Source organism: Juglans regia, chromosome 8 (genome assembly GCF_001411555.2).
Source record: "Juglans regia cultivar Chandler chromosome 8, Walnut 2.0, whole genome shotgun sequence".
NCBI classification, from domain to species: Eukaryota; Viridiplantae; Streptophyta; class Magnoliopsida; order Fagales; family Juglandaceae; genus Juglans; species Juglans regia.
In genome coordinates, this window is record NC_049908.1 from 19,078,837 (window position 1) to 19,097,075 (window position 18,239).

The 18,239-nt window shown below is 32.8% G+C and overlaps 1 protein-coding gene across 1 annotated transcript; it reads right to left on the minus strand.

Moving 5' to 3' along the window:
* Positions 1-557: 557 nt before the first annotated feature.
* LOC108991123 (protein LIGHT-DEPENDENT SHORT HYPOCOTYLS 1-like) lies at positions 558-2,849 on the minus strand. The gene is made up of 2 exons (XM_018965269.2): positions 1,393-2,849; positions 558-961 (listed from the first exon to the last, which is right to left on the minus strand). Exon 1 carries the CDS (start codon positions 2,012-2,014, stop codon positions 1,430-1,432), a length of 585 nt encoding a protein of 194 aa, XP_018820814.1. The 5' UTR covers positions 2,015-2,849; the 3' UTR covers positions 558-961; positions 1,393-1,429.
* Positions 2,850-18,239: the final 15,390 nt, after the last annotated feature.

The following is an 18,239-nucleotide window of genomic DNA, read 5'->3' on the forward strand; positions in this document are numbered from 1 at the left end:
TAAAAGGGAAGAATCTTAGAGACTATGATCCATCAATAATTTCAAGCAAAAATGAAAAAAAAAAAAAAAACATGAATTCCAAATCTCTCCCAACCATTTAGGCTCGTTTGATAAGTAAATTCATCTCAACTCATTATTACAATTTTTTCAAATTCTAATATAAAATATAAAACAATTCAACTTTTTCAAATTCTAAAATAATAATAATATTAAAAAATAATATTCTAACAATATTTTATCATCTCAACTCAACTCAACTCAATATCTAAAAGCAGCCTTAGTGTTTCCATATCTTAAATTAGTCATACCAAATTAATAATCCATATGTTTTTTTTTTTTTATTTACTTGTCCCAACTAATTCATGAGATGATCTAATGACCCAGATCATATATGTTATTAAGGACTTTTCCCAGCAGGCAAAAAGTCTAATTTGTACACAATAATTTCTCATTAATTAAATTTGTAATATAAAAAGCGTATCCTTCAAGGCGCCATGACATGATGAGATACCCAAAACGACAACCATTATCAGCTTTCCATAGAAAAACTACACCAACTTTAATCATGATTAAGGGCGGCTAGCTAGCTTGCTGTCCAGGTGGATGCAGATGAAATAGACTCTCGAATGATCTCTACATTATTCCAACGTCCTTCCAAAGGATTCAAATTCTATTTAATTATCTAGATTGAAAAGACAATCTAGGTTTTGTCTTCGTGCCTAACTACATATAATAATAGATCTAATAAGATCTATTAACCCTGCCAATCACTGTTTATAGGCTCGTGATTTTTCCACTTCTCCAATTACAAACCTTTTTCCTTTTGCAGTAGGAAGAACTTTACATATGTCATCACACAGAGAGGGAGAGGGAGAGAGAGAGAGAGAGAGGGGAGAGAGAGAGGATAGCTAGCTGCAGGTTTATTACCCAATAAAGGAAGGAATCAAGCCCACATTATGATCTGCAAATTATATAGCAATATAGATCACCTTATCCCTAAAAATATAAAATAATTAATAGTGCAAGTAGTACTGTTTAAATTTAAAATGATCCAAATGATTAATTTCTCATTAATTAGACAAAGAAAGACATATCCATTTATATATAATCATTGCAAAGTGTATTTATATTACATTGAGTCTTAAAGAACACATCTATATAAATCCGGTAGCTATTAGAACAATTTTTCGAGCATAACCATCCATTACTTCTCCCAATATTTCACTACTTACTACTTAAAGCAATTTCAGGGGAATAGCCATCAGTACTCCAGAAATATACTGAGAAAACAACCTCAAACTTGCGAAAAATGGATACCCCAGACCAAAGAAACATTAAACCACCTCTTTTAGTACGGGAAAGAGAAAAATATATAGGAGAAGAAAGATATACCCATTTGAATGATCTTTATATTTGCTGATTTCCGCCACTAGTTGTTGGCGTTCGGAGTAGCAGCCAACTTTGGCTTAGGCCTTTTACGCTTCTTGTCATAGCTGACCCCTCTTGCTTTGGCCTGAAAATCGCGAACCTCACGCAAATACAGCCTCACAGCTCTCGCACCAAAGGGGTTTCCTTCTGGCTTCCCGCCATGCTCTTCATAGGCGGCTCGGAGGCGGCCGATGAGGGCGTCGAGGCTGCCCCAGGCTTGGCGAAGAGGGCACGGACAGGGAGAAGGTGGGTTTGGGAGGCCAAAAAAGGGGCAAGTTTGGTTGTGGACCTTGGTCTTCCCAAATTGGTCGAGGTAACGGAGGAATTCAAGAACATGTGCACCACTGCACATGGGGAGTGAGAGTGGAGGTTTGTGGTTCCTTAGGTATTGGCAGAAGGTGTTCCAGTCTCGCCGCTTCTGGTTCTCATAGCGGCTTGGAGTTGTAACAGCAGCAGCAGAAGCAGTAGTAGTTGTAGTAGAAGATGGAGACGATATTATGGCTGCAGATGGAGTGGTCGGAGTGGTACCGATGTTCAATATGGGTGAATCATAGATGGGATTGTTTGGTTGTGATACTAAATCCATGGCAAACAAAGGGTTTTGGTTTTGGGTTTGGTTTGCGTTTTTTCTTTTCCCTGGATCTTGGAGGGCTGAGAGACTGTGGTTGATGTTTGGGGTTAAGTCTGTTTGATCCTTCACTGCTTCTATTTTAGGGTTTTCATTTGGAACTTTAGAGAAGTCAACAAAGGGAATGAAGAGAGAGAGGGAGAGTATGCCCTCCTTGCAGCTGGGAAGGACTCTCTTCTGTTGTAGTTTGGGATAAGGAAGATTACGATCCGAAACAAGTAAATGCCTGATTTTGCATGGCTCCGTAGAGAGAAGAAAGTGGGGTTGGGGTGAGGGTTTTGTTGGTGTGGAAGATGATGAAATGTAAGAGAAAGAGAGAATCTCTTCCTCGATCTTTTTACCTCGATCTCTTTTATTCAAGCAGGAAAGAGTCCGCAAAAATCTGGAATGATTGCAGGTATTGGGTGCGGATGATACCTGGGAAAAAAGAGTTGAGTAAGCGGATCATCGGGTTTTTTCATTTCATTCCAGGAAAAGGGAAAGCAACTGAGAGTTTAACACTGAGACAGGGAGAGAGAGAAAGAGAGGAGAGAGAGAAAGAGAGGAGAAAGAGAGTGAAGTTGTCTCAGAGTCTGAAAGGGTCAAGACTCAAGACTCAAAAGAGGGGCTTTCAGTCTGTGAAAAAGGAAGGGGTTGAAATAAGCAGTAGTGTAGATAACATGAGAGTGTTTTGTATAATGGGACAACATTGGCAGTGAATAGAAAGATGACGGTGACCAAAGGAAAGACAGACATGTCGTTTCCATCACGCATTTGTAAGCGCGTGCTTTACACACACACATTCCTTACTTGCATGTTACCGTTTCTTCACCAATCATGCATCTTTGCCTTATAAAAAAAACTTGGGTGGAAGACGAAGTTTCTGAATTTAAGGAGTGAATTTTTTAGAGGAACCTTCATGGCAATTACCTATCTACTTTAATCCAAAATCTAGTACGATATTCGCCTCAAATGATCTTTATCTTAGTTGAGATGTCTTGGTATAGTAGTAGTAGTAGTAGTTTCTCACAAGGATGCCAAAAAATTGGAATGTTCATGTGTGAGTTTCATAATTTCTCATGGACTATTCGATCATATAATGGTTGTACATGATCCATCATATGGTTTCTGATTTTAGTTCACTTTACATCTTTGATTTTGCTTGATCTTTTGTAATTTCAACGTATCTGATTGTTGCTATGCAGTGGCGGAACCAACAATTACTTTTAGGGTGGCCATTTTTTTTAAAAAAATCATGTAACACATTTATATAAAATAAAAAAGTGATTAAAAAAGTAAAAAAAAAATTATATCTTGATAATTTACTACATAAATGTAAAAATAAAATCTTAAAAACACAACTTAATATATGTTTCGGATTTATGATAATGGAATAATATTGATCCATTATTATTTTTGTAATTAAATATTTAAAATTTATTTTTTTTATAGAAATTATCAAGTGATCTTTTAGAAGGTCATATTTCATTCTAATGTGTAAGCGAGTTTATTAAGTTTCATGTAAAATATAAATATTTTTGTGTCACATTAAACATATAATGATATGATTAAGACCTTAAATAATTATTTTATTGTTCAATTGGGCTTGTTTGGGGTCTCATATGAGACACAAAATTTTCATCTGATCTCATTTAGGCCTCGCTTGTTTTCACAATTTCTTTCATCTCATCTAATCTCATCTCATCTAATCATTACAATTTTTTTAAATTTTCATATAAAATAAAATAAACAATTCAACTTTTTCAAATCTTGAAACAAAAGTAATATTAAAAAAATATATTCTAACAATATTTTATTCAACTTTTAACTTTAATCTCTATTTATCTCATCTATGAAAACAAACGTGAATCTCATCCCATATTATTTCCAAACATAATTCAAATACAAAAAGTTCAAACTATTCAGTACAATTTTTTTAAACTAATTATTACAATTCTTTCAAATTTTTAAATAAAAAATAATTACAATTTTTTTAAATCCTAAAATGAAAATAATATTATAAAACTATATTCTTATAATATTTTAACTTTATAATATTTTTTATTCAATTTTTTCTCTATCATTTTCCAAAATTTAAAAAATACTCAACTCAAACTATCTCTCTACTATTAATAAATTATTTTACTACTATTTACAAAATTCTCATATCATTTCACTCTCCAAACCAATTATTTTCCATATAGATCATCAATCTTAAATGATTTGTTTTTGTATTTTCACTTTAGATTCTATATTAAGAAATCTAATACTGTATAATAAAAATTTTTTAGGATCCATATTAATGAATTTATTATTTATCCTAAACTTAGTTTAAATTAATTTTAATGAGGCCACATCCTTGAAATTAGATAATATATAGAAATTATACAAAATTTTGGAACTATAAGAAAAAAAAATGGAGATAAGAGGCATTTTTAAGTATATTGAAATTTTAGAAAACTTTAAAAAGCATATGAGAATATAAATTTTTTGGATAGGCCATTTTCTATATTTATAGAATTATAAATAAAATTTTGGGGACAATTTAAAATTTCTATTTTGTGGGGTGGGGGCGCATGCATGGCCCCCCAAGGTCCTCACTGTTGCTATGGTATTCTTATAGTATAATGACTTTTATATTACATATCATTAATATGACATAATTTAATTTATAATATTTAAATTTTATTTTTAAATTAAATTATATCACGTGAATGGTATAAGATGTAAATAATTTTAAATCGAATTATTCGTTCCTCCTTCACGGGTATAAAAAATTAGGTGTTGCTTTCCTCAACCCAAACTTATATGGGAAAATCAGAAGAGACCCTTAAAATAATTAAAAAAAGTTGTCTACATTTTCAGTACTAAGAAATTTCACGGCAAAAGGAGAATGTCACTTTAGTAGTAACTTTTGGTTTTGGCGGACAGGGTATCAGTTGGCCTGATTAGCCACAGTGCTTGAATAGGGTCGTTTGTGAGATTAAACTATACTGAAAACGACCATACATAGAGAATCATGCCACGTACAAGTACTGGAGAGTACCCAAAACGACTATAACTTTCAGCAATTTAACTAGAGGAAGTTATTTCAGTAAAGCCTTATAGATATGCAAACAGTTTTATCTCATTGCATCTTAATATTATTATTTTTTTAAATTTTTATATAAAATATAATAAATAATTTATTTTTTTTAAATCTGAAAATTATAATAATATTAAAAAATAATATTTTATTTAATTTTTAATTTTCATGTAAAATCATCTCATCTCGTCTTACTATCCAAACAGACCTAATTGTACGAGACTCTTTTTACTTGTCTACACAATAATTCAAATTTGTTTATAGCTATGAACTTTAATATATTAATACAAGGGTGTGAATGTTAGGAGCAATTGGAAGCTTGATCAGTGGTGTAATTGGTGGACGCCAACTTTTATACCATGTGACACATTTATGTAAAATAAAAAGAGATTAAAAGATAATAAAAATATAATTAGATATAAAATTAAATCTCGATAACTTGTAACATACACGTAGAATTAAAATTTTAAAAATACAATTTAATATATGTTTCAGATTGTGACGATAATATTTTATGGAATAATATTCATTCGTTATTATTTTTGTAACGAAACATTTAAAATTTATTTTCTTTGTAAAAACTATCAAGTGATCTTCTAAACTGTCATATTTCATTCTAGTATGTAAGCTAGTTTATCAAGTTATTTTCATGTAAAATCTCGATATTTTCTTGTGATATTAAACATATAATGTTATAATTAAGATCTTAAATAAATTTTTTCTTGCTTAATGAAGCCTAGAGGATAAAACCTCACAACTATTTTTTTTTATATAAATCATCAACCTTAAATGATTTCTCTTGTATTTCCACGTTGGATTACATATTAAAAAACCTAATATTATATAACAAAAAAGTTTGAGATCTATATTAATAAATGTATTACTTCTCCTAAAATTAGTTTTAATTTAATTTTGGTGAGGCTATATCCTTGAAAATAGATAATATATAGAAATTATACAAAATTCTAGTACTATAGAAATTTTTTTTTAGGTATATTGAAATTTTAAAACATTTTGGAGAACATATGGGGCTTACAAAGTTTTTGAGTTTATATTTATAGAACTATAAAAAAAAAGGAGGTATTTTGAGTTTTTAAACAATTTTGGGGGGCCAGCTTAACGTGGGTCCCCCCCTTGGCTTGATATATATTCTATATATAAAAAAAAATTATATTCATAATCCTCACGTCATATACCACATATATTTTTTTAATTTTCTCTTTCATTAAATATATAATGTATAGATGATGAGTAAGAGAATTCAATTAGTTTAAAAAGAATAAAATAAAAAATATTTAAAAAAAATAAAAGATAAAAATAAAAAATATAGTGTATACGAGTAATGAATAGCAAAACTCATATATAAAAGAGGCCAAAGCCTCATGAACAGTAAATTTTGTTTGAGTTCACAATATTCCCATTTGCATAATTACGTTTTTGTCCTCTAATTCATAAAAATAAATAAGAGTCGTTGGACTAATAATATTTTCATTTTACAAAATACAATTATTATTCTTAGGTTCCAACTTATACATCAGTTTATAATTGATATTTAATTTATTATATTCACTATTTTACTTTTTGTGGTGACGTATTTTATATTAATTTATTTGTAATGCATTTTTGTAATTATTATTAAAAGAATTAATAACACTTTTTATCATTTAAAAATTATTTTGGTAAGACCATGCTTTTATTTTTTAAGATGGATATTGCAATTCCAAATTTGAAAAGAATAATAATATTATATTTAAATTAAAAAATGAAAATATTATTTTTGAATTTAAAGAATAATATTTTATTACTATATATAAGATATCGTTTCAAAATAATAATAATTTTCTTCATGTTATTTCTCGTTATAATGAATTATACTGAATAATAGTTTTTAAACTGATATTATTTTCATCTGAAAAGAAACATTATAACTTTTTAAATTTCAAATTAATTGTCTATTTTGACATTTTATCATTCCAGTAACAATTATGTCCATGTGTAGTTTTATGAAACAACTCAAAATAATATTATTTTATTCTTTTCATTTATAATAATAATAATAATCTAATTGATCTTATAACGAGTGGAGCAATACATGTCCTATTATGACTTTAATATAATGAGTTCTAAACATTTTATTCGATAATTTTACATCTTTTTTTCCTTATTTTTTAAGTATAATTATAATCATTTGTAAAGCTTGTTGCATAACTTTATGATTATCCTTACCTTTATCATACTTGTTCTAATTGGTATGTATCTTAAAATTCAAATTTACCATATAAAAAATACAATAGCACTTTTAACAGAAAATACATACCTTGTATGTGAGTTCTTACCTATGTGTGTGTGTGTGTATATATATATATATATGTGTGTGTGTGTGTTTGTGTACGAAATAAAGATTGTACATATTATTGAATAATTTCCTGGCCATGCATAATTTGATTTGTAAAGGTCATCATGCACAATTTCACATATTTCAACCTGTTATGCTTCTGTGCAAGCTAGTGACTACTTTTCATTACACCGTTATGAATCATTTAGTGGGATTTTTTTTTCTTCGCAAAAGATGAGGTGGAGACGACTAGTGTAGCAACTCTCATTGGACGTGATCATAAGAGTCCCTCCTTGCTTTGGAATATTTGGTTTGAGCTATAGTTATTATCCCAAAGGCGAGCTTGTCACCACATAACTCCCAAAATATTCAGCTGGTTCAAAGCCCATCCCATATTCCAAAGGTCAGACTTTACTATCACAAGTGATTTCTACTTATGTCCTGATTCAAACTCCTGACCTCGAAACCATGAAATATCAGCTCGTACCAACCGAGTGGTCACCTTGGTGGTGAATCATTTAGTGAGATAATTTGAACTACATATTAGTTTTTATTACATGAACTATGCAAAATCTAGTTTCTGAACCAATTTATTTGGGACAAAAAAATTATTTCAAAACTTTGGGAAGTTGATGACATGTTTGGATGTTTAAAGTATTTTAAAATTTTGTGAATAGTAATAAAATAGTTTGAGTAAAGATGTAAGAAGAGATAAAAATTTAAATAAAAATATATTTTAAAATAGATATTGTATTAGAGTTTGTGAAATAGATAAGAGAAAGTTAAAAAATTTTGCCATCCTAACCTTTGGGGTTGTGACAAAAATTATTTTTATATTATACTTGAAAAATATAGTTCATGACATGTGTATATGTAGCGAGCTTTCATGTGAAAATAACATTTATATGCAATATGCTAAAAATGATGAAAATGTCACATGCCATGTAGGCAAATAGTCATGTACTCAATGTATCATATAACATAATGTTTCATGCTCAAAATGCCAATTATAATATGAATGTGACATTTATCAATAAATCATAAATAACTTATCAAGGTGTAAGTTAGATGTCAACTTACAAACTGCCTGAGTTTGGAAAAATGTAGTACCTGTAATCAAAATTGTACTAAGTTAGGATTTGTACTACTACATAAGATGTTCATAATCAAAATGTTTCAAAAATAGGTATTTGCAAAAATACCACTAAACTTTCAAAAATTGCCATTAAGACTCTAATTTTTCATTATTTGTAAATAAGTCCCAAATTTAACCAAACTTCATAGACATCACATTCTCCATATTTTAAAATCATATATTCCCTTAGAATTACAAAAATCAAAGTGGAACTAGTCCAAATACACTCAACCCATGGCATGCACTCTAGTTGATGCCCAAGTGTAATTCCAACTATTGATCCCTATGAATGCATGCATATTTAATTTCTATAATTACAAATAATTACTATAATCCTTAATGACATGTTAAAAAGCTTAATCTTAGGTGAACAAGTTCATCCCAACACTTAAACATGGTTAAAAACCTTAATCCCTATTAAACTAGTCCTTAATTATGCATGATATCTCTTAGTATTTTTCATCAAGAAAAGTTTCAAAAATTGGAATTAAAACATGCATTTCCCTTCTTATCCTAGTCACAAAGTTTTCTCATATTTCAAGCCTAGGTGAAATAAATCAAAACTCCATAAGTTAAACATAATTTAATCAAAATCGTGCATGCTTGGATGATCAACACAAGATAGAATTAAAACCTAACATGCCATGCTTCTAATCTCAAAATTAGACCTTCAATGATCATTCTAAGACATTAATACATCATATCAAAACATGCCAAGACATGTCATAGCTAAAAGTCCCACTTAAAACAATTTAAACACTTAATCCCACCTTAATGAACTCAGTTTTGGTTTAAGCATGATAACCTCTTCTAAACTCATACAAAAATTACCTCAACACTTAAAAGCAACACATAACATGCAAACTAAGATCAAGGGCAAGAAAATGTATAATTTTCGTAGCCCTCTAGAGCTCCCAACACAAGAACTCTCAAAAACTTCCCAACAACACTCAAGAGCACTCAGCTTCTCTCTATGGCTTACTAAGGGAGGAGAAACTCTCAAGATCTCAAGAAAAGCTTGGAGAAGAGGTGTGGAAGAAATGAGGGAGTGGAGGGGCTTTTATAGGCTTCACAAGGGGAAGGGGACGCCATCCTTGGCTGGAGGAGGGCCTTATGATTGGTGGAGTGGGCAGTGGTGGTGATGAGTGCCTACTTCCAGCTTCTGTCATCCTTGTGCAGAAGTGAACGATGCCCTATAACTCATGATTTTCTTTATTTCAGGTGCTGCAAAGTGCTAAGTGGGTGTAGGAGCTTCCATGGGGTAAAAAATAAGAACAAAAAATGAAAAATGAGGTATGAGGACATGCCATTGTGCTGTCGGGTAGTAGAATGAAAATCTGGACAGATTTTCACTCTTTTCTTGCATCACCTTTGTTTTATCTCCATGGTTAATTTGTGCAGGTATCATGACACTCCTTGAAGTCTTTTTCAGACGGTAGAAGGTGGAGGGTTGGCTGCCATGTGATGATGTATGTGCAGCTCAAAGAAGAGGGTGAAATGGGGGTGGTTGTTGAGTGATGTCATGCACAAAAGCCAATTGGTTTTGGCTCTATTGGGGGTGGCTTTAAGTCAAGGTTCATCATGATGATTGGATGGACTCTTGAGGATTGGAGGAAAATGGAGGTGGTTGTGATGGTGGCTTAGCCATGTGCATAAGTGCAACCAAAACACAAGCCATTCGGTTTGACTTTAACTAGCCTTCTTCTTTGGCTTAGTTTCCTTGGGGCAAAAATGTCCAACACTCAAACTGAACTAAGGGAGATAATGTGAGGTTTTAAAAGACAAAAATACCCTTGAGAAAAGTATGAAATTGGCTTGGACTAGGGGCTAGATTGGTATAATGTACCAAGTGATGCATCAAGGGGCCGATTGGTGGTTTTGGGCATTGATATGTCTTTGCCCTTAATGACTAGTGTGGAGGTTTATCTAGGGTTCTAATATGATCTAAGAATGATGAAATTGAATAATAAAACAAGAAAAAATTTAGATAAAAAATGTGAGAAATAATTAACAAGAAAATTAAGCTTAAAACATGGTTTTAGAGATTACTAATCATATGAAAGTTGATCAATCATCTTAACCCAAGTTCAAAACTTAATTTGGGTCCAAAGAAATCTTTAGGGGCATGGGGCACAATATGGGTTTGAGGAAACCAATAGTATAGTGTATGTGAGTTTCAAATAGAAGTGTGAAAATGCAAAACAAGACTTTGGGCCTTGTTGGGCTGAAAAGGCCATGATAAGGAGTAACATGGTTTATGGGCTTTGGGTGTGGGTTGATGGGAGGCCTTTGTTCTAGATTTTAAAAGGTCATGACAGGCCTAAAAATCTACAAAGATGGGGCTTGAAAGGCTTGCCTTAACATAAATGGGCCATGGGTCAATGCTAACACTAAGTTAGGCCCAAAAGGCCTTATGCCTTCCTCACACTTGGGCCAAACCTTTCTAAGGCTAACCCACCAAGACTTAAACTCTTATAAGGCTTGGTTCAAGGCTTCCAAGTCTTGGCCCATAACATTCTAAGGGTTTAAGGGCCTTAAGTGTAGCACTGATGGGCTTACTTTCTAAACCACTCATTCTTAACCCTTAAGCTTAACCACTAATGACAAGTACCATACTTTAATGGGTAAAATAAACTTAACTACCTCCCAAAAAAAAAAAAAAATCTTATGCTAAAAAAACAAATTGTAAAGCGCAAAAATATAATATTATAAGCTCATTTTAAGGGAGATTAAGGGTTAATCCTAATAGGTAATTAGGCGGGGTGTTTCATCTATATAAGAGGTAGCCCAAGGGCTCGCGCCCAAAGGAGACACACACCAAGGGGACACTGTCCATTTCATTTTCGAACTCTCTCTCTCTTTCTCTCTCCCACCTTGGATAGAAATTCACCTTTCCACTTTCTCACCATTTCTCTCCATCCAAACGCCATCTAAACTCTTACCATCTTTACCCATCCAACCACACAAAGGTAAAAAGGAGTAAGGAACCCACGTTGGGAGAAGAACCACATGGCAACACCCACTACATCTCTACACATTGCTTTTCATTGAAACACACATATTCCCGGGGATCCTCTTGGAAAAGAAAGGGTTCGGTTTGGGTGAAGGAACACACACTCCATTCTGAGGCTTGAAAGGGGATTTAGAGGATCACGTTTGGTTCTTTCTAAAACTGTGAAGAACTAGGGTTTTTCCTCAAGAGGAAGACCAAACTACCACTAGCATATACACATTAGCATGAGACCTTTGAAAGAAAGAAAGACCACTGCCACCATTTTGAGTTTGAACTAGGATTCCATTCTCTATAGAGTTTCAGCCTTACGAGTGAAGCCCGAATACATGGAGAGCCCTTCTAGTCGTGGAATGGGTTTCATAAGCCATGAGGGAGTAAACCCTAGACAAGAAACACACACACACACACACACACACACACCTACACGTACTCGGATTAGGTTTTGTGTCATTACTACGTCTAATAGTTCAAATTATATTTTCAGCTTGTTTGATCGTGAAACTTGTATTGCTTCAGATATTTGTAAGTAGACTCTCAACCTACTTTGGATGATGTTTGTATATGCCGCATGAACTTTGCATTCTTATTTGCTATCATATGCACTCATTGATTGATGATAAGCTCTTGCTATGTAATGCCTTTTAATTGGATTTACTTGATGTTCTTGCTATGTTTACTTGTTCATGATGTTTTTGGATATGCTTAGAAATATTGGTTCAAGTTGTTTGTTATAACATATTTTTGGAAGTCTCAAATGATTCGGCCATGTATATATGTTAGGGTTTAAACATTTGCTCTTCTGCTTTGGTGTGTGTCGAATGCTATTGCCTATGTTTGTAAACTGAGTATTCGAATATTCTAATATTTTCATGCCATAATTTGAGATGTTCAATGTTTGGTTATATGATTACACGACTCTCGACATTTCCATATTCATATGATTCATGAAAAGAAAAGTGTTACAAGTTTCATGTCACATGCTTTTGGGTTGTATACTGTTTTCAAAGAAAATAGTCTGTACATGTTTTATCACGACCCCAAATGCTAGGAAGAGTGAATGTCTTGGTGAAACTGTCATTTTTGGAGTGCTTAAATTGAAGTGGTAGCCCTTGGGTCGACCTCGAATGGATCCTTGTGGAAAGGATATCGGAGGCGGGTAACACCTAAAGCTAGTGGGTGCCACATGTGTTATATGCGGTGAAGGTGAAATGAAGAACTGTTGCATATTTAAGGATTATGACGTAGTCACCATGGTCAAATGGGCCGTTGGATGATGTGGTAACTAGTGAGGAACCAATGGTGCATAGGGGAGACATGAGGTATCGAAACTACATGCTACAAGAAGTGAACATGGCAATGAATTAAAGATGTTTTATATGTATATTGTTCAATGTGCAAAATGGAAAAAGTGTTTTATTTAAAAGTTAAATTGCATAAACCAATTTTTGTGTCAAGTACATGTCCATGCATTCCTTTCACGGTTTGCCTTTATATGCCTATGCTATCTGTTGTATGTTGTTTGTTTACTTATTGAAATTTCTCAAAATCTTATTGTGGTAGTTTTTCCTACCATTCCCAATCCGGAATGGTAGAAGTTGTTACAAGATAAGAGACTAGATATGGGGAAGCGCAAGAGGCCAGCACCCCAAATAGTCAAGGAGGCCTCGAAGAGCCCTGAGCGCTCGATAGAGCCATCCTTAATGGAGAGGCTAGAAGCCACTGATTAGTTCATAACTGAAGTGCTGCAGCTCTTTGAGGAGCTAAGGAAGACAATTAATAAGGACAAGGCAAAATAGACAAGGCCTTGTAGGGTTTTGACATGGATCTTAAAAACTTGTAGTCAAAAAGGGGATTATGGTTTACTTTTGGAGATCCTTATTCTTTTTGGGAGATTTCATAACACTATTTATTTTGAAGAAATTTGAACAATGAAATCTTTTTGGGATGTTTAGTTTTATGGTACCATGACATTTTACAAAATTGCTCTAAATATTACTTAGATTTACATGAACTTTTGTTACGATTTATTGCATACTGCTAAGAATTACAATAGGTCCATTGCATCTTAATTGTCATATACAGGGTATATAGCCTTGAGTTACATGTCCCAACGCTTCAGTCACCGTTCATTCCCAAGCAGGAGTTGGGGGCGTCACATAAAGGCTAGAATTTTCCATTAAATACTTGGAAATATAAAACTTACTGACTTATAGGAAAATGACAATTTTACCGCTCTACATGTGGAAAATGACAATTTTGCCTCTAAATTAAAGATTTCACATACGAACTCCAAATTCTACCAAAATTTATATTCATCATGTAAATTTTGTGCTAAAACCAAATACAAAAGCAGAAAAATTTAAAACAATAGCCAACCATATAAACCAAGTAATGGCCAAAGCATACTTAAGGCAAGAGTCTTGATTTTTGTTGCAATTCTTTCCAACTTCAAGACACATACTCAAACTGATTTATGCAACATCCAAAGATCTTATGCTATGTTTAAAATCATGATAAGACCATAAAACATACAATTTACAAAAGTATAAACTCCTCATGCTAAGAAAAAGCTAAAACACCAAATCTCAAACAACTCTTTGATGCACTTGGACTATTTTCTTTCCAATAAACTCAAAGGACTCTGAAATTCCATAAACGCATTCTTAACATGCTTATACATCTGACCTAATAGATAAAAATGCATTGAACATGAACGAAGAGCAAAAAATCAATATTTGAACAACTTGGCATGCTCATATGGTCCAAACCGAGTGACATGTGTTCTTGACTTAGAGCGGACACTCCAAATCCGAAATATTCAATAACTAAAACTCAAAAAAAAACTACATGCTGTTTAATCTAGTCATAAACATGGACCTATCATAAAATAAAAAAATTCATATGGAAAAAGTTTCATAAAAATCCCAAGCAACCCGAAAGCTTCAATATTTAGCCATATTGGAACCTTTCATGCAAAACATAATTCCAATAACTATTGAACCCAAATATATTAAAAAAATAACTCTACAAATCTAAATGAAAGCATTAGAATCATCATATAAGAATCTCATAACTATTGGACTAGGTTTTAAGAACCAAAAATCATCACAACCTCAAAACAAAAACTATTTTGTGTGTTCCAATTTTAACTCCAAAGAAGATATGTATAAGTCCTTAATAAAAATGATAACATGCTTTGGATCAACTCAGATCATGTATAAAAATGTGTTATAATTTCATCATATCAATATCAAGTCCTAACGTTAACAAAAAGATCATCAAAACATCAATATCTCACAACATCATACAAAATGTCACCCAATATGGTCTCTGGGTATTCAAACTCACTTTTCACCAACCCTCACACCATGAAAAATCACCCAAAATAAATATATGGAACCTAGACTCAAATAGGGACAATTGATATGAATATAGTTTCATGAGAATCTACTAACAAAGGCTTCTAAAAACTCAAGAAATATCGACCAGAAACACTAAGAGAAACCTCCTCTCTTGTTCTCTCCAAAAAAGTGAAATGAAAGTGACAAAAACATGAAGGGGCTGGCATGGATGACATATATAGGACTAGAGGGCTGAGAGGGGATGTGAGACTGACCAATTGATGGTAGTTTTGTTAGTTAGGACCATGGGAAAAATCGTGGGCAACAACCCGTGGTATTCAACCTTGAAGCTGCCATGTGGCATGGTTGTTATGGGGTGGCGGGTTGACCTCCCATCGGCTACTATTTGGGCCAACAAGGGTAGCAAACGTATAGCTAGGGCGGTTGGGGAAACTTCTCAAGAAGCCATGCTTGGGTGGTGCTTATTGGTGGACCTTAATGGGCCTAAACTGGTTGAGCCTCTTTTAGGATTTAAAAAAGGTTTGGTTTGAGTTTTCAGTTTATAACAAGACCAAATCCAAAATTTCTTGGTGTGATGCCCCGAACCTTCGCTTGTGATGGAACAGAGACTTAGAGCGTCAGAACATGTAACACAAAATTACATACCCCCATTCATGACTGTTAATATGCAATGAATCCAATAAATGCATCTAACAGTATGCAATAATTACAGCAGAAAACGAGTGACTAAGAAGTACTTTTGCCAAAATGAACTAAAAACATCCCACTGTTATTTATAGCCATCATAAGTTCAAATCATAAGGTAGCATAATCTTAGTACAATTATTCTTGATAATAAGTCTCCATGGCTAAATCAACTGCTTCATGCGTTCTAATGCACGAAGGGTTAGAGGTATAAACATCAAAATGAGGTCCCATCTTTTGTCAAGATTCGGCTCCTCTTCAATCAGTCGGATCCATTGGTTCGTCCTCATCGGGTCCTGACACAACTTCTATCATTTCAAGTGGAATGATAGTGGGTCCACAAGGGGTGAGATTTACTAGAAATCTCATCAAGTTAAACAACCAACATGCACAAAGATAAATTATGCATGATGAATGATAAATATGAAATGCATGCGATATAGAAAAATTAGTATATGTCTTCCATTCAGATTCCTCAACATTTTCAGAAAAATCGAGAAACATTTTTTTATAAAGAACATTTTTCACTTCAACTCCCAAAAACATAACATTTCATCATAACGTTTCATCATTATTAACAAGTCACATTTAATCATAACATTAACATCATAATGTATGATATCCTCACAGTTCCGTATATGCACTGTGAGTACCTACTGGCGATCGTAGTATAACTCATGTTGAAACTACGTTGTCTGCAGACTCGTTCTCAATGCATTGGTAACATAATATAACATCATCATAACATCATAACATATACACCCACTAGTCTTAGGCGTCATAACATTTGACTTCACTCCAACGCTCTTTAAAAAGAACCCATTCGAAACCCGTTGTCTGTTTTTCATCAACCTAAGGGTTACCACTCCATTTTTACTCACTCCAGAGTGGACATAGGAGTTCCAACTAAGATAATTTTCCCATCCTAGCCTTTGGGATCGTGATAAAATTTATTTTCATGCTATGCTTGAAAAATGTAGTTCATGATATGTGCATATGTAGCAAGCTTTTCATGTGAAAATGACATTTATATGCACCATGCTAAAAATGACAAAATTTCACGCTAAGTAAGCAAGTCGTTATCTACTCAATGTATCATATGACATGATGTTTCATGTTCAAGATGACAATTATAACATAAATGTGGCATTTATCAATAAATCGTAAATAACTTATCAAAGTGCAAGTTAGAGGCCAATTTACAAACTTCCCGATTTTAGAGAATCGAAGTGGCTATAATCAAAGTTATACTAAGTTAGGATTTGAACTACTAAGGAAGATGTTTATAATCAAAAGGGTTCAAGAACTGGTATTTACAAAACTGACCCTATGCTTAGCAAAGTTTCCACTAAGGCCCCAAAATTTTCACTATTTGCATATGGGCCCCAAATTTCACCAAATTTCACAAACCTCATAATTTCTATGTTCTAAAATAATCTATGTCCTTAGAATTGCAAGATTCAAAGTACAACTATGTCAAACTTACCCAACCCGTGGCATGCATCCCTTTAAGGCCTATGTGTGATTTCATTCTATTTAACCTCTATGGATACATGTGTACTCAAATTCATCAATTGCAAACTATAATTATAACCTTAGGGACACATTAAAAGCTTAGGCTCATCAATTGCAAACTATAATTATAACCTTAGGGACACATTAAAAGCTTAGGCTCAGATCATACAAGTTCATCTCAACACTTAAGTAAGGATTAAGGCCAAATTACCACTAAAGCATCCATTAAGCATATGCATGATGTTTCTAGTTTTTCTTTACCAAATGAATATTTAGAACCTAATTAAATCATGCATTTTAATTCTTATCCCAATCACATGGTTTTTATAATTGCTCATTATTCAAGCCTAAGAAAATTAATCAAAACTTCATGAATTAAACTTAAACTAAGCAAAACCGAAACATGCTTGATCATCAACACAAGATATGAATTTAAAACCTATCATCGCATGCTTTCAACCTCAAATTTAAACCTTCAAAAATCATTACAAGATATTAATGAATCATATAAAATTATATTAAGACATGCCATGACTAAAAATTCAACCCAAAGCAATTTATTTCATCAAAACACCAAGTGTAAAAAAAAAACTAGCCTAGAAACCAAGTGTAAAAAAAAAACCAAATCCAAAACAAAAAATTCTAACAAGCCTAAGCAAAAATTAGAACAAACTGCAATTCAACGTAATTCAACTCAAATCTGTCAAGTACATTAGGCCATGAACGTGAATCAATTGTGATGTAAAAATCGCAATTGACCAATGTGAAAGCAACATGAACGCAATTCAACATAAACATAAAATGTAAAAACCAATTAATGTAAACGTAAATGCTAGACATAAAAAATAAACTTAGCTGCTACAACCTATTTGGAACTTAAATCCTATGGATATTGCCTATGCACCTTTACAATAGGAATCTGGCACCTCTGAAGGATATCAACATGTGAAATATTTAATTTTTTCTTTCTTCTGATTTTGATAGATATATTCCTGAACCAAAACAGAATTTGCCCCCAACACGCTTGGACTGATATCTTTCTATCCTCTATGCGTGATCTACACCGCCGAATCCA